The following is an 18,406-nucleotide window of genomic DNA, read 5'->3' on the forward strand; positions in this document are numbered from 1 at the left end:
CCAGGCCCCTTTAGGAAAAAACTAGCGCCCCTTCTCGCTAGGGAGGCCCAGGGGTAGCGAAGAAAGGGCGGGGCGAGAGTGTGACGTCACCCAAAACTGGCACCAACCCGGGCGAGGTTGGGTTACGCACTGGAGGCGTGCGGCGCAGCCGTGAGACCCCTGCGCGCTGCAGAATTAGTGCCATAGCTTTTCCTTCTGGGCTGGGGTCTCCCAGGCGGCTTCTGGAGAAACCCGGCCTCCTGACCACTGAGCTGCGCAGAGGAATGGGTGCTGCTGTAGTGGACTCTCCCGGGCATGGTTTCCCGCGGGGAGGAGGTTCCTCCTGAGCCCAATGGAAGGCAGGGATTCCCCCCTAGGCTAGAGTTAACGAGGGTGCGGAGGTCCGACCGAGCTGTCCCTTTGGAGAACAGAGTTCCTGGTGGGGAATGGAGGTCATGACTTACAGAGCCCCACAGAGGACTAGGGTCATGAAAGCTCCATAGAGGACGGGGGTCTTGACACTCTAGGGCACGGGAAGATGGGGTTCACCACTTGTCGAGACCCACAGAGGATGCAGGTCCCGATCCAAGGCTCCAGAGGACATGGGTCCTAATTGAGTCCCACCAGGACAGGGTCCTGACCGACCCGTCCCTTCTGGGTGAGTTCTGTGCGGGAAGGACACCCCCCCCCCCGCCATGGAGACCTACCCTGTCCAACTCACACCACAGGGACACCCCTGCCCCCTACCTCGCTGGGCTGAAGGGGGTCGTGATGGCCCGAGGCACAGAGTATGGGACACCCTACTGGGCTTTATGGGACAGGACGGTCCCACGACCCGCCCCGGGGCCAGCGGTCGTCCCTCCTCTCCCGCGGGGGCCGGGTGGGGGCGGTGCCTGGCGGGCGGGGGCGGGTCCTGCGGCGGGGGCGCAGTCACCCGGCGGCTGGCTGCGGGACGTACGGGGCCGGGGGCTGGGGTGGAACCCGGTGGGCGCCATGGAGCTGCTCTCGGCGCTGAGCCTCGGTGAGCTGGCGCTCAGCTTCTCGCGGGTGCCGCTCTTTCCAGTCTTCGACCTCAGCTACTTCATCGTCTCCATTCTCTACCTCAAGTATGAGCCAGGTGAGCCAGAGCCAGCAGTCCGCGGGGGCTGGCATCGCGGGGCGGGGGGTGGGGGTAAACCTGCGGGTCGCGGGGAGGGGGAAGCCTTAGATCATGGCGGGGCACAGTACCAGGGACTGCTTCGGGGGAGCAGCAGGTGCTGGGATCGTGCTGTTCTTCCACAAGGAGTGGGCGGGGGGCGGCGGGGGGAAGACGAGGGAGGGCAAGGAGAGAAGCCCTCGGGATTGTGGGGTTGGGGGAGTAGGAGCGGATGAGGGCTGGATGGCAGGAGAGGAATGCAATTATATAGAAGAGGGGGAACAGGTGCTCGGGAGGGGGCTGGAAGAGAAGGTCAGGGGTCCCGGCGGGGTCGCATGAATTTTGGCAAGCGGCATAGGTCGCGGTGAAAGCGCAGACTGGGGTCGGTGCTGCCCGTCAGTCCAGATGTCCTGGCCGCCCGCAGCCGTGACCTCCCTCCTTGCCCTTGGCGCGCAGAGCCGGAGCGGCTCAGTGTCTATATAAGGACCGGCAGTGCTGGGGGCAGTAATCCGGTTCAGAGAAAGTGACACCGGTGCCCCCGCTGCTCTGCGGCCCTCAGCCCTCGGGCAATCTCCCCTCCTCCTCCGACAGAGCGAAGCTGGGTCTCCCGCGCCCGGCGGGAATTCTTCCAGCGGTGGCGCGGATCCTTTCCACTTACTGAGCAGAATCTGCCCTAGGGCAGGGTGATTTGGGGTTAGCTAACCCAGCCAGCCCCAGACCGCCCCCTCCACCCCCCGCAGAGAATCTCAGAAAGGAAGAAAGACTCTGCATCTTGGGGTTTTTTAAAAGCATTTTTTTTTAGATGATGGTAAATAGCCTCCTTAGAGTGTGGTCTATTTTTAGATAAGCCTCACTGAGTATTTCTTGTTCATCTCCTAGCGTTTTAACTGTTATAGCACACCAGCCAACTACAGGGACTAAAGAATTTAGCTTTAGAAAAGGGATCGATCATCTGGAAACTTTTTGACTGTTTCTCACACTTAGATGTAAATTCCTCTATATTCTTCTCTCAGGACTGAAATAGCTTTTTTTTTTTTTTTTTCCAGATTGTAAAAATAGGTGCTTCTTTGTTTTTAAAAATCAAGCTGAGAAACAGAAAGGAAAAAAGATCCTTACAGTTGAGGTATTGCAGGCCCTTCTAGACCTCTATTCCATGCGTTTATAACCCTGTAGTTAGAGATGGTAAAGCACGATTTTATGCAAATAGGATCATATTCTGCTTGCCAAGTGTTTTTGTTCTGTTTTATTTTTGCCCGTCCACAAGCCAGAGCCTATTCTTTAAAAGCTATTCTGCAGATCAGTTACTTTGCAAAGCAAAATAAGCTTTGTGTTGTCTTAGCACGGGCCAGGACTGCATTTCCTGTCCAAGACAGATTTTGGTGGGTCATGCCGATTCCTGGGCAAGTACAGAACCTAGCACACCTTGGGAAATCTTAAACTGTGGAGGGCTGGCACTTCAGAGGGATGTAGGACACAAATGTCTGGAGGAAAGAGGTCTTCAGGCTGGCCGGGAGTATGTGGGGGGGGGGGGGAGTCCAGTGGTTCATAACCTGCTTATATTAAAGGCTCATGGGGGCTCTTAAACCCCCATCTCACCTCCACTCCAGACAAACTGAATCAGAATATTTGGGATAGGGCCATCCCTGCATGCTTATGTTTCAGGGTCCCCTCCCCAGTGATTCCTGCATGCCTTCAAGATTGAGAAACCCCTGCCCAGTTCAAATGCCCTCGGTTTGCAATTGAGGAAGTAGGAAATAGTGGCTAAGCTAATTTACATGCCCAACCTGTGGTCCCATGGCTGGTAAATGCAGCCTTGGGACTCAAACCCAGGTCTGCTGGACCCCAAGACTCACTCCAATTGCTGAGATACTTGCTTCCCTTTAGAAAAGGGAGGGGTTGGGCTTAGCTGTTAGCCCCCCACCCCACCCCATCCTGTTTGTTGTTCCTGCTGAGCCTCTACGAATGTTTCTTAGAATCTGTGTACTGACTACAGGAGCAGCCACAGAATCTGCGGGGGCCTCCCCACTCAGAAAGTAGAATTTCAAGATGGTGACAGCAGCGCTAAAGTGTATGTGGGACCTTTCTGAACACAGGGGCCTGGGCAATGGCACAGGTAGCACACCTGTGGAGCTGAGAGCCATGCTGGCTTTTAGGGAAAATCTCTGAATTAGGAGTCAGCCTCTACCACTGAACACCAGGCTGGTGTCTGCACCTCGGTGAGGTTCAGCTCACTCATCTGTTAAACAGGCTCGTCGGAACATAATCCCAAACTCTTCTGCCAGGCTATTGTAAAGATGTATTGAGAACTTTCTCCATAGTAGGGTCTAAGGCACTTGGGAGAGGTAGTTACAATTATTTGTAAGGACGTAGGAGGATGTGTTTCCCGAGATGCAGGCATTTTCTGGGTCAGGCTTTCGTGAGAATCCTGAATGAGGACAGATCTTAGAGTGTGGTCCTCAGATGAACAGCATCTGTGGCCCCTGGGAGCTGGTTAAGAAATGCAGAATGCCAGCCCACCCTCCCCCCCACCCTCAGACCCGCTGAATCAGAATCTGCATAATATTTAAGGAAGGATGGACTAAAAGAGGCAGGAGCTCCTTATTAGAACCTGGAGCTCCTTAATACAGCAGGGAGGAGAAGATCTGGCTCACCTCCCGGTTCCCTAGTTCTATCCAAGAAGAGAAGAAAAAGCAGTGGATGTCGGCTGCATGGTTGAACGAATGAATGACAGTCCTGGATCCTTTTAAGCCTTGACCTGTCCCAAGAACCTTCCAGACCAGTGGTTCTCAAATATACCTCCACATTAAACTCACCTGGGGAGCTTTTCAGAACCCTCTTGTTCCCGCAGCACCCTTCCACTTAAATTAGAATCGCTGTGCACGTTACCAGTGTCAGTATGTCTTTTTTAAGTTCCCCAGATGCGAACCAGTTCTGTGTAAACAGTGCTGCCCAGGTCTCTGCACAAGTGACAGGGCCAGATCATTCTCTGTGGTGGAGGCCATCACAGGCATTTCAAGATATATCACAGCATCCCTGTGGCTCAGCCTACTAGATGCTGGTAGCATGTAGTTGTGACGACCAGAATGTGACAGCCAGTTGTGAGAACCAGAAATGTCCCCAGATGTAGTTGCCCCCAGTTGAGAAGCAGTGATCTAGACCAAGTCCCAAACGCCCAGTGCTTTCAAGGACCAGGCAGGTGATGTCTGGGAAGCGGTCTGCCAGCCACGTGAGGACTGTTCCCAGGTGAGACCCAGTTGTGCACATCTTCGCCTGATTGCAGCAAGAACCACCAGAAGTGATGTTTCAAGGGAAGCTGGAAGTGCGATATGCAGTTCCCTATGTGTATATATTCGGCTGTTCAGACATTTTTTTTTAATTTGTTTAAAAAAATTTAAAAAAATTGTTTTAAATAAAACAATTAACATTTTTTTTCTTTTTAAGAAGTTAATGGGCTATTTTCTAGAGCAGTTAGATCCACAGCAAAATTAAGCTGCAAGTATGATTTTCGTGTACTCTTTGACTTCCTCTCCATCAACATTCTGCACAGAGGAGTACCTTTGTCATAATCCAGGAGCCCGTTTCATTATTATTATAATATCACTATCACATATCATCAACCAAAGTCTAGAATTTACATTAGGGCTACTTGGTGTTGTACGTTTTGTGGATTTCACCAATTGTATAATGTGTATCCACTGTTAGGTAGGTTATCCTACAGATAATTTCACTAACCTAAAAATCCCCCAAGCTCCCCATGAGCATCCTGCCCCCTCCCTCCCTCAAGTCCTGGACAACCCCTGATCTTTTCATCATCTCCATAGTTTTGCCTTTTGCAGAATGTCATAGAATTGCAACCAGTGTGTAGCCTTTTTAGTCTGGCCTCTTTCACTGAGCGGTATGCATTTAAGGTTCTTCCATGTCTTTTCGTGGCTGGAAAGCTCATTTCTTTTCATTGCTGAGTAATCTCCCAGGGTACGTATGCACCATAGTTACTTATTCACCTACTGAAAGACATCTAGGTTGCAGGTTGAACATCTAAAATACTGTGGGACTAACAAGACAGCTCCTTGAGCCCTGTTTTGAGACCTCTGGCACGAACTCTAAGCTTTTTGAGGGTGAAGGGCTGCCTTTCCTCCAACCTTCCAAAAATCTGTCACAGGGGAAGAAACCAAGGCAGACAGCTGAGCTCCTTCAAGTCACTGAGAAGTTCTGTAAATACACCTCCCATGTTTGGACCTCAGACTAAATAGTGCAGAGCCATGGCTTTGCTGAAAGTGCTCTGGGGAACCTTCTAGTGCTTCCCTGCCTTCCATAGACAGGACTCTAACCCCCAGAGAGGGAATGCTGGGATGCCCATCCCAGGCCAGAGCTAGGGACGTGATCAGGGTTTCCTCCTCCCTCCTCAGGCAGAGCTGATTTTTATAAATCCATCAGCTAAAATTTCCACCCACAGGTACTTTCCATTTCAGTTCAGCTCCAGGAATAACTCGTGCATAATTGCTAAGCTCTAAGCAATTTCTTTTTGTTCTCACCGGCGCCCTTTGAAATGGGTAATAGCACCGGTGTGACCACCTGACCCAGGTTCTGTTAAGACAAGCACCAGAAGCCCCATGTCCCGGGAACCCCTCAGTCCCAGGCAAATCAGGCTGACTGGTCCCTCTAGACAGCACCCCCATTATGCACAAACGCACCCATTGAAACCCGGAGAGAGGAGTGACTAACCAAGCTCACCCGGCGATAGGGGAGGGCTTTGGTGGCAAACCTGGGATTGCAGCCCACTTTCTCGTGGCTCCTGATGCTCCCCCAGAACCCAGCAAGAGAAACCAGGAAGGAGTATGACAAAGGGAACGAGCCAAAGAGAAGGTTCTCGGCACTGCCTTGCTGTGTGATCTTCAGGGCAGGCCCATCCCCCATCAGCCTCCGTCTTCTCCAGTGTGGCAATGAGGAGACTGACCTTGGTCTTCTGGGTTGCTGAGACAAATAAGTTTGATAATGCTAAGAATCATCTTGATAATCACCCACACCGCCTTGAATCACCAATACAACTTGGGAAGAGGGTTCTCTCATCCTCTTCTTTGGAAAGCAGAGGAAGCTGAGGCTGGCAGGGAACAGTCATTTGTCCAAGGCCACACCAGAGAGAGTGAGCAGCAGGGGCAAACCTTGGTCTGTGACTTTTCTACCAGGACTCACCCATGGTGCAGACACGGGAGCCTGCTTTACTCCCACTACCTGCGGCCCCACCCCCACCCCCTGCTCCCTGGACTCAGTCCCTGGGATGGTCCCAGAGGGCACCAGAGTGACCCTGGAAAGAATTCAACCCCTAACGGTTATTTTTAGATGCAGAGGTATCCATTTCTGCAAAACATGGGTGCCTCACCTGACCCAAGCCCTTGGAGGACCCACCAGCTGCTCCAAAGGATTAACTCTCAGCTGGCAGCATTTTTAAATAGACACCCCAGGGAAGAGAAGAGAACATTCTGCCTAATACTGTAGGACCTTTGTCAATGCTGAGACTTAGGACAACCTCGAGGGCAGGGAGAAGATGTGCTGTGGGCTTGTAACTCCAGAGTGAGATCGAGGAGGGAAATTTCAATTCCTGCCCTTGTCAGGAGCTGGGCAAAGAAGGGACTGGGGTTCGCACCTGGCAGAAGGAGTGGGACACAGAGGAAAAATGGTTTGTCCAAGGTCTCATGGTTAGTTGGGGATGGCAAAGAGAAAGGGGAGTGTGCTTACAACTTTCTTTCAGACTTTTATTAAGCAAGTTTCCTGATTATAAAATGTAGTTTGTGCAAGAGAATGGATAGATAACTTGGGTTCTATTCCTATGTTAGCATGTCTTACAGCAGAGAAAAATAAATATGGCACTTGAAAATATTGTGCTCCGTGAAAGAGCGAGAGGTAAAAGACTATGTTATATGATTCCACCAAATGAAGTATGTAAGTTCAGAACATTTTCCTTCCTCCAAAAGGAAACCCCAGCCCCATGAGCAGTAAGTCCCCACCCTCTCCTCCCCCAGCGCCCCCCCTCGAAGTCACCAGTCTACTTTCTGTTTTTGTGGATTTGCCTGTTCTGAACATTTCATACAGATGACCTCACACACTGTGGGACCCTTTGTGTCTGACTTCTTTCACTTAGCATGTTTGCAAGATTTGTTTTCATGTTGTAGGACTTCATTCCCCTTTAAGGCGGAATGATATTCCATTGTGTGACTCTACCACATCTTGTTTAACCATTCATCTATTGGGGGACACTTGGGTTGTTTCCACCTTTTGGCAAATTGTAGATAGTGCTACCATGAACACGATTTTTTAAAAAAGATTTTATTTATTTATTTGACAGAGAGAGATCTCAAGTAGGCAGAGAGGTGGGTGGGGGCAGGGAGGGGGAAGAAGGTGCTCCCCACTGAGCAGAGAGCCCCATGTGGGGCTTGATCCCAGGACCCCAAGATCATGACCTAAGCTGAAGGCAGAGGCTTTAACCCACTGAGCCACCCAGATGCCCCGTGAACATGATTTTTTTAAGAGCCTTCCAGAACCTTTTGCTAGGTTCTCCAGTAGGATATAGCATGGTTCCCCACTGCCCACCTTCTGCTCCTGGACCTCTGATCATGACCATCAGAGAGGGAGCAGGTGGTCAGGATCTGATAGGAGGCTGGTGGAACCCTGTGTGATGAACATCATGTCCCTCTTGCCTATTGGCTTTCCAGGGGGACTCTTGTTTTTACTAGTTTTGATGATTAAGTATTTCATACACACAGAATAAATATCATGGACATCTTTCTCCCCTCCAGACAGATTTAACAGATGTGAACATAGATTTGCTTCAGATGGTTTTCTTAAAGACTTTATTTATTTATTTATTTATTTATTTGAGGGCGCCTGGGTGGCTCAGTGGGTAAGCCACTGCCTTCGGCTCAGGTCATGATCTCGGGATCCTGGGATCAAGTCCGCATCGGGCTCTCTGCTCAGCGGGGAGCCTGCTTCCTCCTCTCTCTCTCTCTCTGCCTGCTTTTGCCTACTTGTGATCTCTCTCTCTCTCTCTCTCTGTCAAATAAATAAATAAATAAATAAATAAATAAGAAAAAAGATTTTAAAAAAAAGAGAGAGAGAGAGAATGAGTGCAAGTTGGGGAAGGGGCAGAGGAAGAGGGAGAGAATCTCAAGCAGACTCTGAGTGGTACACAGAGCCAACTTCATGGTTCTTAGAGTAAAAGATCCTACAATGACCCTGTTCCAAGTAAGGTCACATGCTGAGGTTCTGGTGGGCACGAATGCTGAGCAGGAGGACCCTAGTCCCCCATATAACTCGCTGCAAGTGGGAATAATGATCCGTATATCATGTGCGGCTAACAGCTCTTGAGGATGGAGTGAAGGGGTATAGTTTCCTAGAACAAAATAGTAATGCCCTTACTATCAGTAAGTAATCAGTGAAGTGGGGAGGGTCTCTTATAGTGGGACCCAGAGTGCCCAACACAGCCTCAATGCCTGGGGTGTTCCCTCCACATTTACTAGAAGGGGAGCTCCATGAGGGCGGGAGTTCATTCACTCCCAGCTATTTATTGGGTGGCTGCTATTTGGCAGGCCTAGCGCTGTGCACTGGGCGTGCAGCAGCAGGTAAGACTGAGGAGGTCCCCCTACTCACCAAAGGATTAAGACCAAACCAGTCCGTTGAGTGTATCAACAGTATGGATCCGTATTCATGTCAGTGGCTTTGCCCGGGGTGCAGGTCATGGAGAGACCAAGCATTCAGACTCAGGTTAGAGACTAAAGGCATTCAATTTCTAGAAACAACGTGACTTTTTGTTTAAGGTTTTTTGTTTTGTTTTGTTTTGTTTTTTTGAGAGAGAGAGGGCGCACGAGCAGGGGGCGGCGCAGTGGGAGAAGCAGAATTCCTGCTGAGCAGGGAGCCCAGTGTGGTGCCAGATCCCAGGACCCCAAGGTCAAGATCTGAACCGAACGCAGACACCCAATCAACTGAGCCACCCAGGTGCCCCCAAAGTGACAAAAAACAGGGTGACAGGGTGGCTCAGTCAGTTCGGCACCCAACTTTTGATTTTGGCTCAGGTCGAGCCCTGCATTGGGCTCCACACTCAGCAGGGAGTCTGCTTGAGATTCTCTCTCTCCCTCTGCCCCTTCCTCCTCTTGTGCTCTCTCGCGTGTACGCTCTTTCTCTCTGAAATACATAAACACAGCTTAAAAAAAAAAAAAAGAGGGGCACCTTGTGTATAGATTCTAATAATCACCACCATAGTTGGGGTACAGAATGGTTCTGGCACCCCAAAGGAACTCCCTTGCGATGTTCCTTTATAGTTATATCCTCCTCCGAGCCCTAATGCCTGGTGACCACTGATCTACTCTTTGCCACGTATCGCTATGTTTTTTTTTACTTGGAGAAAGTCATAGAAATGATACCATATAGTATGTAACCTTCTCTTTTCTTTTTAAAGATTTATTTGAGAGAGAGAGCAGGAGTGAGGGAGGGACAGAGGGAGAGGGACAGAGAGTCTTAAGCAGGCTCCACACTGGCCGACTGAGATGCTTCGGGGTGGGGTTCAGGTATCTGGTTTGTAAAGTCCCCCAGCAATGCTGATATACAAACAAATGGAAGGTAAGTGCACTGAGCCCTTTTCTTGACAAGTGGGATTCTGTTTCTTTTTTTTACTTATTTGACAGAGACAGAGAGAGAGAGATCACAAGTAGGCAGAGCAGCAGGCCGGCGGGGGGGGGGGGGGTGGAGGGTGGCATGTGGGGAAGCAGGCTCCCTGCTGAGCAGAGAGCCCGATGCAGGGCTTGATCTCAGGACCCTGAGATCATGACCTGAGCTGAAGGCAGAGGCTCAACCCACTGAGCCACCCAGGTGCCCCGGGATTCCTGTTTCTGTTTGCTAAGCAAGATCATTTTTTTGTGTGTGTTTTGTTGCCTTGGGTTTATAAAAAGACTCAGTTGACTATCATTTATAAGTCTGTATCCTTTGTTACAGAAACTGAAATAAGTTACATTTTTTCTGTCATTCATTTTATTTTATAACAGCTTCATTAAGCCGTAATTCACATACCACCCATTTATAGCATCCCATTAGTTGGTTTTCAGTATATTCGCAGAATTGTACAACCATCACGTCCAAAAGAAATCTGTAGCCTTTAGCTACACCCTCCTATATCCCCCATTCCCTCCAGCCTTAAGCAACCTCTAATCTACTTTCTCTTAGTGTTAAAAATTAAATAAAATACCAAGACCCATAATAGGATAAAGTCCACAGGGTCATGGGAGCCCAGAGGCAGGAGTGACTGACCCAGCAAAGCAAGGAAGCCTTCCTAGAGGAGGTGGCATTTGTGCTTGGCCATTTTTGCTTTTGTGTCTTTGCTCCTTCTGTGCCACTAGCTTGTAACAGAAGACAACAAGTGTTGGGGAGGAGGTGGAGGAGTTGGAACCCTTGTGAACAGCTGATAGGAATATAAACTGGTGCAGCCACCATGGAAAACAATATGGCCGTTCCTCAAACAAGTTAAACATCGAACTACCATTTGGCCCATCACTTCCATTCTGGGTGTATCCCCAGAAGAGTTGAAAGCAAGAATTCAAATTGATATTGTTTCACTTATGTTCTTAGCAGCATTATTCGTCATCGCCAAAAGGTAGAAATAACTCCAATGTCCATCGATGGGTGAGTGGGTAAACAAAATGTGGTATATCCATACAACGGAAGATTATTCGGTCTCAGAGAAGAAGGAATTCTGACGCATGCTACAAAATCAGGTTATTATGCTGAGTGAAAGAAGCCAGACACAAGAGGACAAATATGTGTGATTCCACTTACATGAGGTCCCTAGAGGAGTGGAATTCACAGAGACAGGAAGTAGATGGTGGGAGCCAGGGGGCTGAAGGAGGCAACAGAGAATTAGTGTTTAATGGGGACAGAGTTTCAGCTGGGGACAATGAAAAAGTCCTGGAGATGGATGGTGGTGATGGTTACATGACAGTGTGAATGTGCTTCATGCCGCCGAGCTGTTTACTTAGAAATGGTTAAAGTAGCACATTTTATGTATATTTTACCATAATTTTTTTAAAAAGGTAAAAAGAAGGAGAGACCAAGAGGACAGGCATGAGCTTGTAGGGATCTTGGCGTCAGCCCAAGTCAGAAGCAGCCGCATGGAAGCGTTCTCATCTGTACATCGCTCCCTCTCCACATCACCCTCTCTTGTAGGGATGAGAGTGACCGCTTGGCTGTGGTTATCAATGAGGATTTAGCAACTCCTTCATATAAATGTAAACCCAGTATCTGAGACCTGGAGGGGCTTGCTAAGTGGGACCTGGCGTTACCGTCATTGCCACATCTCTGAGCACGGAAGAAGGAGCCCTGGCCCAGCTCTGCCTTTTCTCCATGTGACCTCAGGCACCTGTCCAGCCTGTCTGAGCCTGGGTTCTTCCTCTGAAATGGGCAAGCTGCAAGGCAGCTGAATTAGGATGGGCTGACTGGAGGGCATGGGGACAAAGCATGCCCTTGCCACTCTGGTGACGGTGGGGAACACCCCTGTGCCCCTCAGGAGCAGTCGAGCTGTCCCGGCGCCATCCCATGGCATCCTGGCTGTGTGCCATGCTACATTGCTTCGGGAGTTACATCCTGGCTGATCTGCTCCTCGGGGAGCCCCTAATCGACTACTTCAGCAACAATTCCAGCATCCTGCTGGCCACAGCTGTCTGGTAAGCACTGTCCAGCTGGTGGGGTATGGGAGAGCAGATTTGGGGGCAGGGGTGACCCAGCCACCTGGAAGGTGGGCAGTGGGGTTGGAGTCAATGGGGTTGGAGGAAATGGGACCCATCTGCACAACATTCACAGCGGACCTGAGTGCACTGCTGTCCACTGCCCAACTCTTTCCCAAGCCCAGCAAGCCGGGGAGGGGGATCTGGACAAAACCTCAACCCCCCCAGGGACCCTCAATGGTCTGTCTCCCCCTGATGCTCTGCATTCTCTCCCCAAAGGTACTTGATTTTCTTCTGCCCTCTGGACCTCTTTTATAAATGTGTCTGCTTCCTGCCTGTGAAACTTATATTCGTGGCCATGAAGGAGGTAGTGAGAGTCCGCAAGATTGCCGTGGGGATCCATCACGCCCACCACCACTACCACCATGGGTGGTTCGTCATGATTGCCACCGGCTGGGTCAAAGGTAAACAGGACCATGATGACATTGGGAAGTCACCTCCGCTGAGAACCCCTGCTCAGTGATACATGTCTGGCACCCAGGTTGGCACAGACATTGCTCCAGGCTATGAGGACTGTTGTGGGAGTCCAGCCTCATTAGCTGACAGCTTTCGAGTAAATGGGAAGATTCTTCCAGAATTTAACTGTCAAAGATAAACAGGCCCACAAGACAATGATGACTATCTCTCAAGCAGGGGTCCTCAGCTGTGACACTACTGATGTTTGGTGCCTGGTCATCCTTTGTGGTGGGTGCTGTCTTGTGCGGGGTAACGTGTAGAACAGCATCCCTGGCCTTCTCCCACCAGATGTCAGTAGTGCCCACCTGTGTGACAACCAGAAATCTCTTATCTCATTTGATTCTTAAGACTCTGCTTTAGGAAAAATCTAACATCATCCCCTATTTACTGAGAAGGGAAATGAAATGACTTGCTTATGGTCACACGGCTAAGGGGGTGTAGCTACGTTAGACTCCAGATCCTCAGAATTCAACATCCACATTCTTAACGACTTTGAAGTCCTCCTTTTCCCTTCTCCTTTGGTTATGCTAAGAGGTAGGCCAAGATAGACTTTAAAGCAGAAAATGTTACTAAAAATTAAAGAGGGGCCCTTTATAATGATAGGTCAATCCACTAGGAAGATACAACAATAATAAACATATATGCACCTAAAAATAGCATCAAAATATATAAAGCAAAAACTGAGAGAAGCTAAAGGAGAAATAGACAGTCCAGCAATAATAGTTGTAGAGGTGGACCCATGAGTAACAAGAAGACAAGGAAAGAAGGCTCGACTTTCTTTTTGCTAACACCACGGGCCTCCTTATCCCTGCTTCCTGATACCAAAGTGAGTACTGCTGACATGCCGGGGCCTACGGGCACACTCCACTGAGCCATAGTGTACTCAGCTCCATTGACACATGGGGCTGGATCAACTGTAGGATGTTGAGCAGCATTCCTGACCTTAACCCACCCGTAGCAGCCCTGCCCCAGTTGCAACAACCAAAAATATTTCCATATATTTCCAAATGCCTCACTGGGGACAAAATCACTCCAGATATGAACCCTTGGTTCATATCAGATATGAACCCACTGGTGATACATACCAGGTACCTCAGCACAGCCATTTCTGGAGTGGGTGTTCAGCTCTCTTTAGCCAATACATTTGGGGTAAATGGGAAGATTTTTCTAGAATCTCAACCATTATGTCCCATGTGGGTCTCCTGATTTGCTCTCCACAAAGCCTATGCTATAGAACAAATGCCTCAGGGGTATAGTTTGCCTCCCAGAGGGAACATGGCTTAAGAAAGATTGAAAATTTAGAACCCTAAGGAGGAGGAAGACTGAGATGGGGAGCCCTCTAGAAGCCTTATGCACAGTTCAGGGTCCTGGGCTAGGGATATCGGGGCAGACAACCCATATTTGTCCAAGATATGCCTTGCAGATGAGATATGAGCTCAATTCCTTCATGCTGCTTTTACTCCAAATATGCCATGTGACCTTCCTGAGCCTCAGTTTCCCCACTGCAGCTGGTTATTGTACACCCAGGCTCAGTATCTCTCTGGAGAAGACTCTAGGAGCAGTGAAGCTGCTTCCTTGGGAACTCAGCCAAGAAGAGTGGGGAGCTGGAGGTGGCCGGCTCATTCAGGAGCACCCTGTCTCCTAGGCTCTGGCGTCGCCCTCATGTCTAACGTTGAACAGCTGCTCCGAGGGGTCTGGAAGCCAGAGACCAATGAGATCCTGCACATGTCCTTGTGAGTATCCTGTTCCACCCCCCTACCATCCCTCCTGTATGTACAGGTGCCTCCTGGGCCTGACCCTGGGTTGGATGTTCCCAGTAACTTAGAAGCCCCAGCCACTAATTCTGTCTTCCAGAAGCTTCCAGAGGTCATGGAGCATCTTTGGAGCTGAAAGGGAACTGTAACTCTGCCTTGGGGGGAGGAGCAAGCAGAGCCGTAGGGAGATGAGATACTTGATTTGGGTTTTGAAGAGTGAGTAGGAGTTTCCTGGCAAAGGGCAAGCCTCTGGACAGAGGCCAGCACCTCTGCCAACCGTCAAGTGAGAAAAGTACAATGATTCTGCCCAGTTCTGCAGGGTCCCGGTACAGAGTGTGGGTGGGAAGGAGTACAGAGCATTGGTGGAGAACGCAGGGCACAGAGTGTGGGTGGCAAGTGTAGCTGGAACTAGGTAGGCAGGACCACAGGGCAGCATCCAGGACCCAACCTTGGGTCCTGTGCTACATTTAGCCTATACATTTTTAAAAGACCTCATTGGTTTGGGCTCGTTGAATTTTCTCCCAATCTATAATAAAGAAAGTGAGAGCCATTAAAATACGACACTTTTTTAAAAGGCTCACCCATATGCCAAAGAAAATTCCCAGTTCACACTTATCTCATCTCATCCCCCCTGGAGACCTATTCCCACCCTCAGTTCACCGACAAGGAAATGGGGACCCAGAACGTGACGTTGCCTGCTACTAAATGGGCAAGGGTTTTCCCATCCTGCATTCTGTTTCGGCCTCCTGAGCAGAGGGTGAGGGCTTCATGGATTCATGCTCATGAACTCCCTGGCCCTGGTATCTGGTGAGCACTTTGGAAATAATCAGGCAGAATTATCATCATTAAGGACATCAGTGAACCACGGACATCGGGAGCAGAAGTCACAGGGCTCTCTTCTGCAACAAGTTAAAATATTGCAAACCCATCCCATAGGAAAGGAAAGAAAAGTGAAGAAAAACCATGTGTTATAATCCTACCTTCTGGGGGACGTTTTATTGGGGTTTGGTTACACAGACATAGCTGACCGCCTGCATGCCTGACCTGTCTTCAGCCCCTCCAGAGGTCGATCTGATACCACGTGGCCCAAGACCCCACCTTAAATCACATCGTTCCTAACTGGTATGACCCAAAGTCCCCAATGAACAGAAACACTCCTTTCAGGCGGGACATTTCCAGGGCTGAAAAGAGACCTCCCAGGAGCCAGAGGGGAAAGCCACACCTCTCTTTGGGCCAAGTTAACCCTTTACTGTGCAGAGAGATCCCCCCCCCCCCTTATCTATGCCATGCCGGCAGCTTCCCACCTCCCACTCAGGAGAAGCTGGGATGAAAACTGGGGCCGGTAGCGGGCAGGTGGAGAAGGGGGTCTGGGCCAGAGGGAAAAAGGCCTGGGCTGCGTGGTGCCTCATAGTAACAGAGGCTGCCCCCTCCAGCCCCACGAAAGCCAGCCTCTACGGAGCCATACTCTTCACCCTCCAGCAGACCCGCTGGCTCCCGGTGTCCAAAGCCAGCCTCATCTTCGTCTTCACCATGTTCATGGTATCCTGTAAGGTAAGCCGTCCTGCCCTGCCCCACGCCAGCCCACACCTTCCAGGCTGGGAGCTCAGACGTGTGCTCTTGTGTCCCAGAATGGACAGCCCTAAGGCAGGGAGCTGGGGAAGGGAGTCCCTATAGGTCTGTGCATAGGAAGAAGGTCTGATAGGAGGAGGGTCCAGCACGTGGGGACAGGGTGAGGACAATTAAGGCCTTCTGGGCACAGGGCCCAGCCTGGGCAAAGGCCAAAAAGAGGGACAGAAGCACATGGAGTCTGTTTGGAGAATCGGGGCCTCTTGCCTTGGTGGTAGAGAGCTGAGGGATAAGACCCGGGAAAGTACACTCAGGACCCCAGGGACTCAGGCTGGATGAGGAATGGTGCTGGTTTCATCCTGAGGCCTTGAGCTGGAGTTAGCTCACCCAGGAAGGGTCTTTGGGAACCACACTGCCCTACCCCATAGATCTGGGGAGCTCTGCTGCTGGCTGCCGGGGAGGGACCCATTGGTCACTGTTTCTCTCTAGGCCCAGGTGTTGGGGGGCTCCTGATGTTGAGGGGAGAGATCAGTTGTCCCCGTTGCTGTCTGGGGTTTCAGCACCAGAAGTCCTATATCCAGAAAACCTACAATAGTTAGTCATCCTCCTGGGGGTGCGTAAAGCCAGAGGGATGGGTCTTGACTACCTCTGACCTTGACCTGGCTGGCCTTTTCTCCCCTCTTTCCTCCTCTTACCCCCCACATCTTGCTTTCTACCTTGGTCTCTATCTCTCTTGCTGTCTCCCTGTCTCTCTGTTACCCTACCTCAGGTGTTCCTGACGGCCACTCACTCCCACAGCTCCCCTTTTGATGTTCTGGAGGGCTACATCTGCCCTGTGCTGTTTGGGACCGCCTGGGGGGGCAACCATCACCACGACAACCATGGTGGATCCCACGGTGGGTCCCATGGTGGAGGCGGGCCCGGCTCACCACACTCAGCCCTACCTGCTAGGTCCAAGGAGGAGCTGAGTGAGGGCTCCAGGAAGAAGAAGACCAAGAAGGCAGATTAGTGGATGGCCCAGAGGCCTTGAGGGGTGCCAGAGAGAAGACCCGGACCCAGGACCCTCAGAGCCAGTGCGGGAGCATTGTGGGCTCTGCTCTCCCCTCTCCGGGCCTCAACTTCCCAGTCTGCAAACTGGGGCCATGTGGGGGGGGGGTTTAAATGAGATATGGGGGTGAGGAGAGGGTAGAGGGGTCCCTCTCTCTTTCTGCCAGGCCACCAGAGCGACACAGCTTTATTTGGTGGGAGACCCACAGCACCCTGGCAGTGGCCCCAGCCAGAAACCCCAACAGTTATATTCTTGGTTCTACTATTCCCTCTTTAAAACTACATCTGGACTCCAGAAAAACTTCAAGTCAGGTTGAGACTCATGAAATTGATGGACAATTCCTAAGTGTCTGCTGTGAGGCAGCTGCTGCGACTTCCTCTCCTCGTGCCCGCTCCTCCCCGACGGCACTGGGCAAGCTGCCTACTCCGAGCCTTGCATTCCCCATCTGTGTAGTGGAGACCCTCCCCCCCAGCACCTCCGTGTGGAAGTGCTGGTGTGCACCTGGACGTGAACCAGCCTTACCAACTCTAAAGCACCGTGCAGGCGGGAGGGGAGGCCTTGAGGGGTGTTCCTCGTGCTTGACAACGGCTTTGCATTTTAGATTATTTGTGTTCGTGGATCGGAGAACCCCCGCAAGTTACCTGGCACGGAGGGGGCCTTCAGTAGACACATTTGGGCCCGTCTTAAGAGCTTGGGTGGTGGGGAAGGCATGTTGTGATCTTTGGCTTCAGGCAGTCCCGAAACCAAAGAAATGCCGCAAGCTGGGCCGGGGTGCCAAGATCCAGCTCCATCAAGGGCCCCTGGACACTTGCTGTCGGGCCCTAGAAGCTTCGGGCCTCCCCATGCTGGCATCCTCCACTGCTCAGTCATTCAGAGGACTTGGCTTGCTCTGTGCCGAGCCTTGTGCTGCTGCTGGGCGGGCCCAGAATATGCTTCAGGGTGAGTGAGGAACGGTAGCTGAGGCCCCCTGCCCCGACCCCACGGGCCACCTTCATCTCAGCCTGCATCACCAGGACAGCCAGGAGGGCTGGGTAGATTAGGTGTGGCTAGTCTCAGGTGGGGTTTGGGCACGGATGGGGCCGGTTTAGAGCTGTCCTCTGCACTAGGGGGGATCAGAGCAGCAGCCTACGTCGGCAGCAAGATCAGCGCGCAGGGTCCCGGGTATTGCCGAGCTGTTGGGAAAGTGCCTTGATCTGGTGACACCTGGGAGCCGGTTGGGTCCTGAGGCTCCCAATGCATCCTCTTGCATGTTTATCAAGGCTCGGCATGAAGGTTCAGCAAATAAATCTGTTGTGGAAGAAGCACATTGGCCTGGCTGATTTATTCCTGCTCTTTCGGCCTCCGGACACGGCAGGGTTCTTTGTCCTTAAAGACGCTCAGAGTTTCCAGGGAGACGAGGCTCCTGGCAGCCCCCCAATGGCCAAGAGGAGATGGAGCCTGTGGGTAGAGTTTGGAGTTCGGAGTTCAGATATTTACTGTGCCACCGACAGATCATGGGGTCTCCCCTTCTCCAAGCCTGTTTGCTTCTTGGGGAATAAGGGTAATGATTATCACTGTCCTTTATGGACAGATGGGGGAATTAACGGGGTGATTGGGGTTTGCAGCTAAGAGGCCATACAGGACCCTGTTAAGAGAACCACTTGGCAATCACACATCTGATAAAGGGATTGTATCCAGAATATATAAAGAAGTCTGAAAACTCAATAAT

The 18,406-nt window shown here is 51.0% G+C and overlaps 1 protein-coding gene across 2 annotated transcripts; it reads left to right on the plus strand.

Moving 5' to 3' along the window:
* The first annotated feature begins 114 nt into the window (after nt 1-114).
* Nucleotides 115-17,999, plus strand: TMEM38A (transmembrane protein 38A). Of its 2 annotated transcripts, XM_059160381.1 has the most exons (7): nt 115-637; nt 1,043-1,096; nt 11,658-11,814; nt 12,094-12,278; nt 13,976-14,063; nt 15,518-15,635; nt 16,420-17,999. In XM_059160381.1, the coding sequence occupies exons 3-7, from the start codon at nt 11,687-11,689 to the stop codon at nt 16,657-16,659; spliced, it is 759 nt and encodes a 252-aa protein (XP_059016364.1). In that variant the 5' UTR covers nt 115-637; nt 1,043-1,096; nt 11,658-11,686; the 3' UTR covers nt 16,660-17,999. The 2 variants fall into 2 exon arrangements, with proteins under 2 accessions (XP_059016364.1, XP_059016363.1); XM_059160380.1 differs by lacking the exon at nt 115-637 and having other exon boundaries at nt 881-1,096.
* The last annotated feature ends 407 nt before the right edge of the window (nt 18,000-18,406 follow it).

This window comes from Mustela lutreola, chromosome 2 (assembly GCF_030435805.1).
Source record: "Mustela lutreola isolate mMusLut2 chromosome 2, mMusLut2.pri, whole genome shotgun sequence".
Classification (NCBI taxonomy): Eukaryota; Metazoa; Chordata; class Mammalia; order Carnivora; family Mustelidae; genus Mustela; species Mustela lutreola.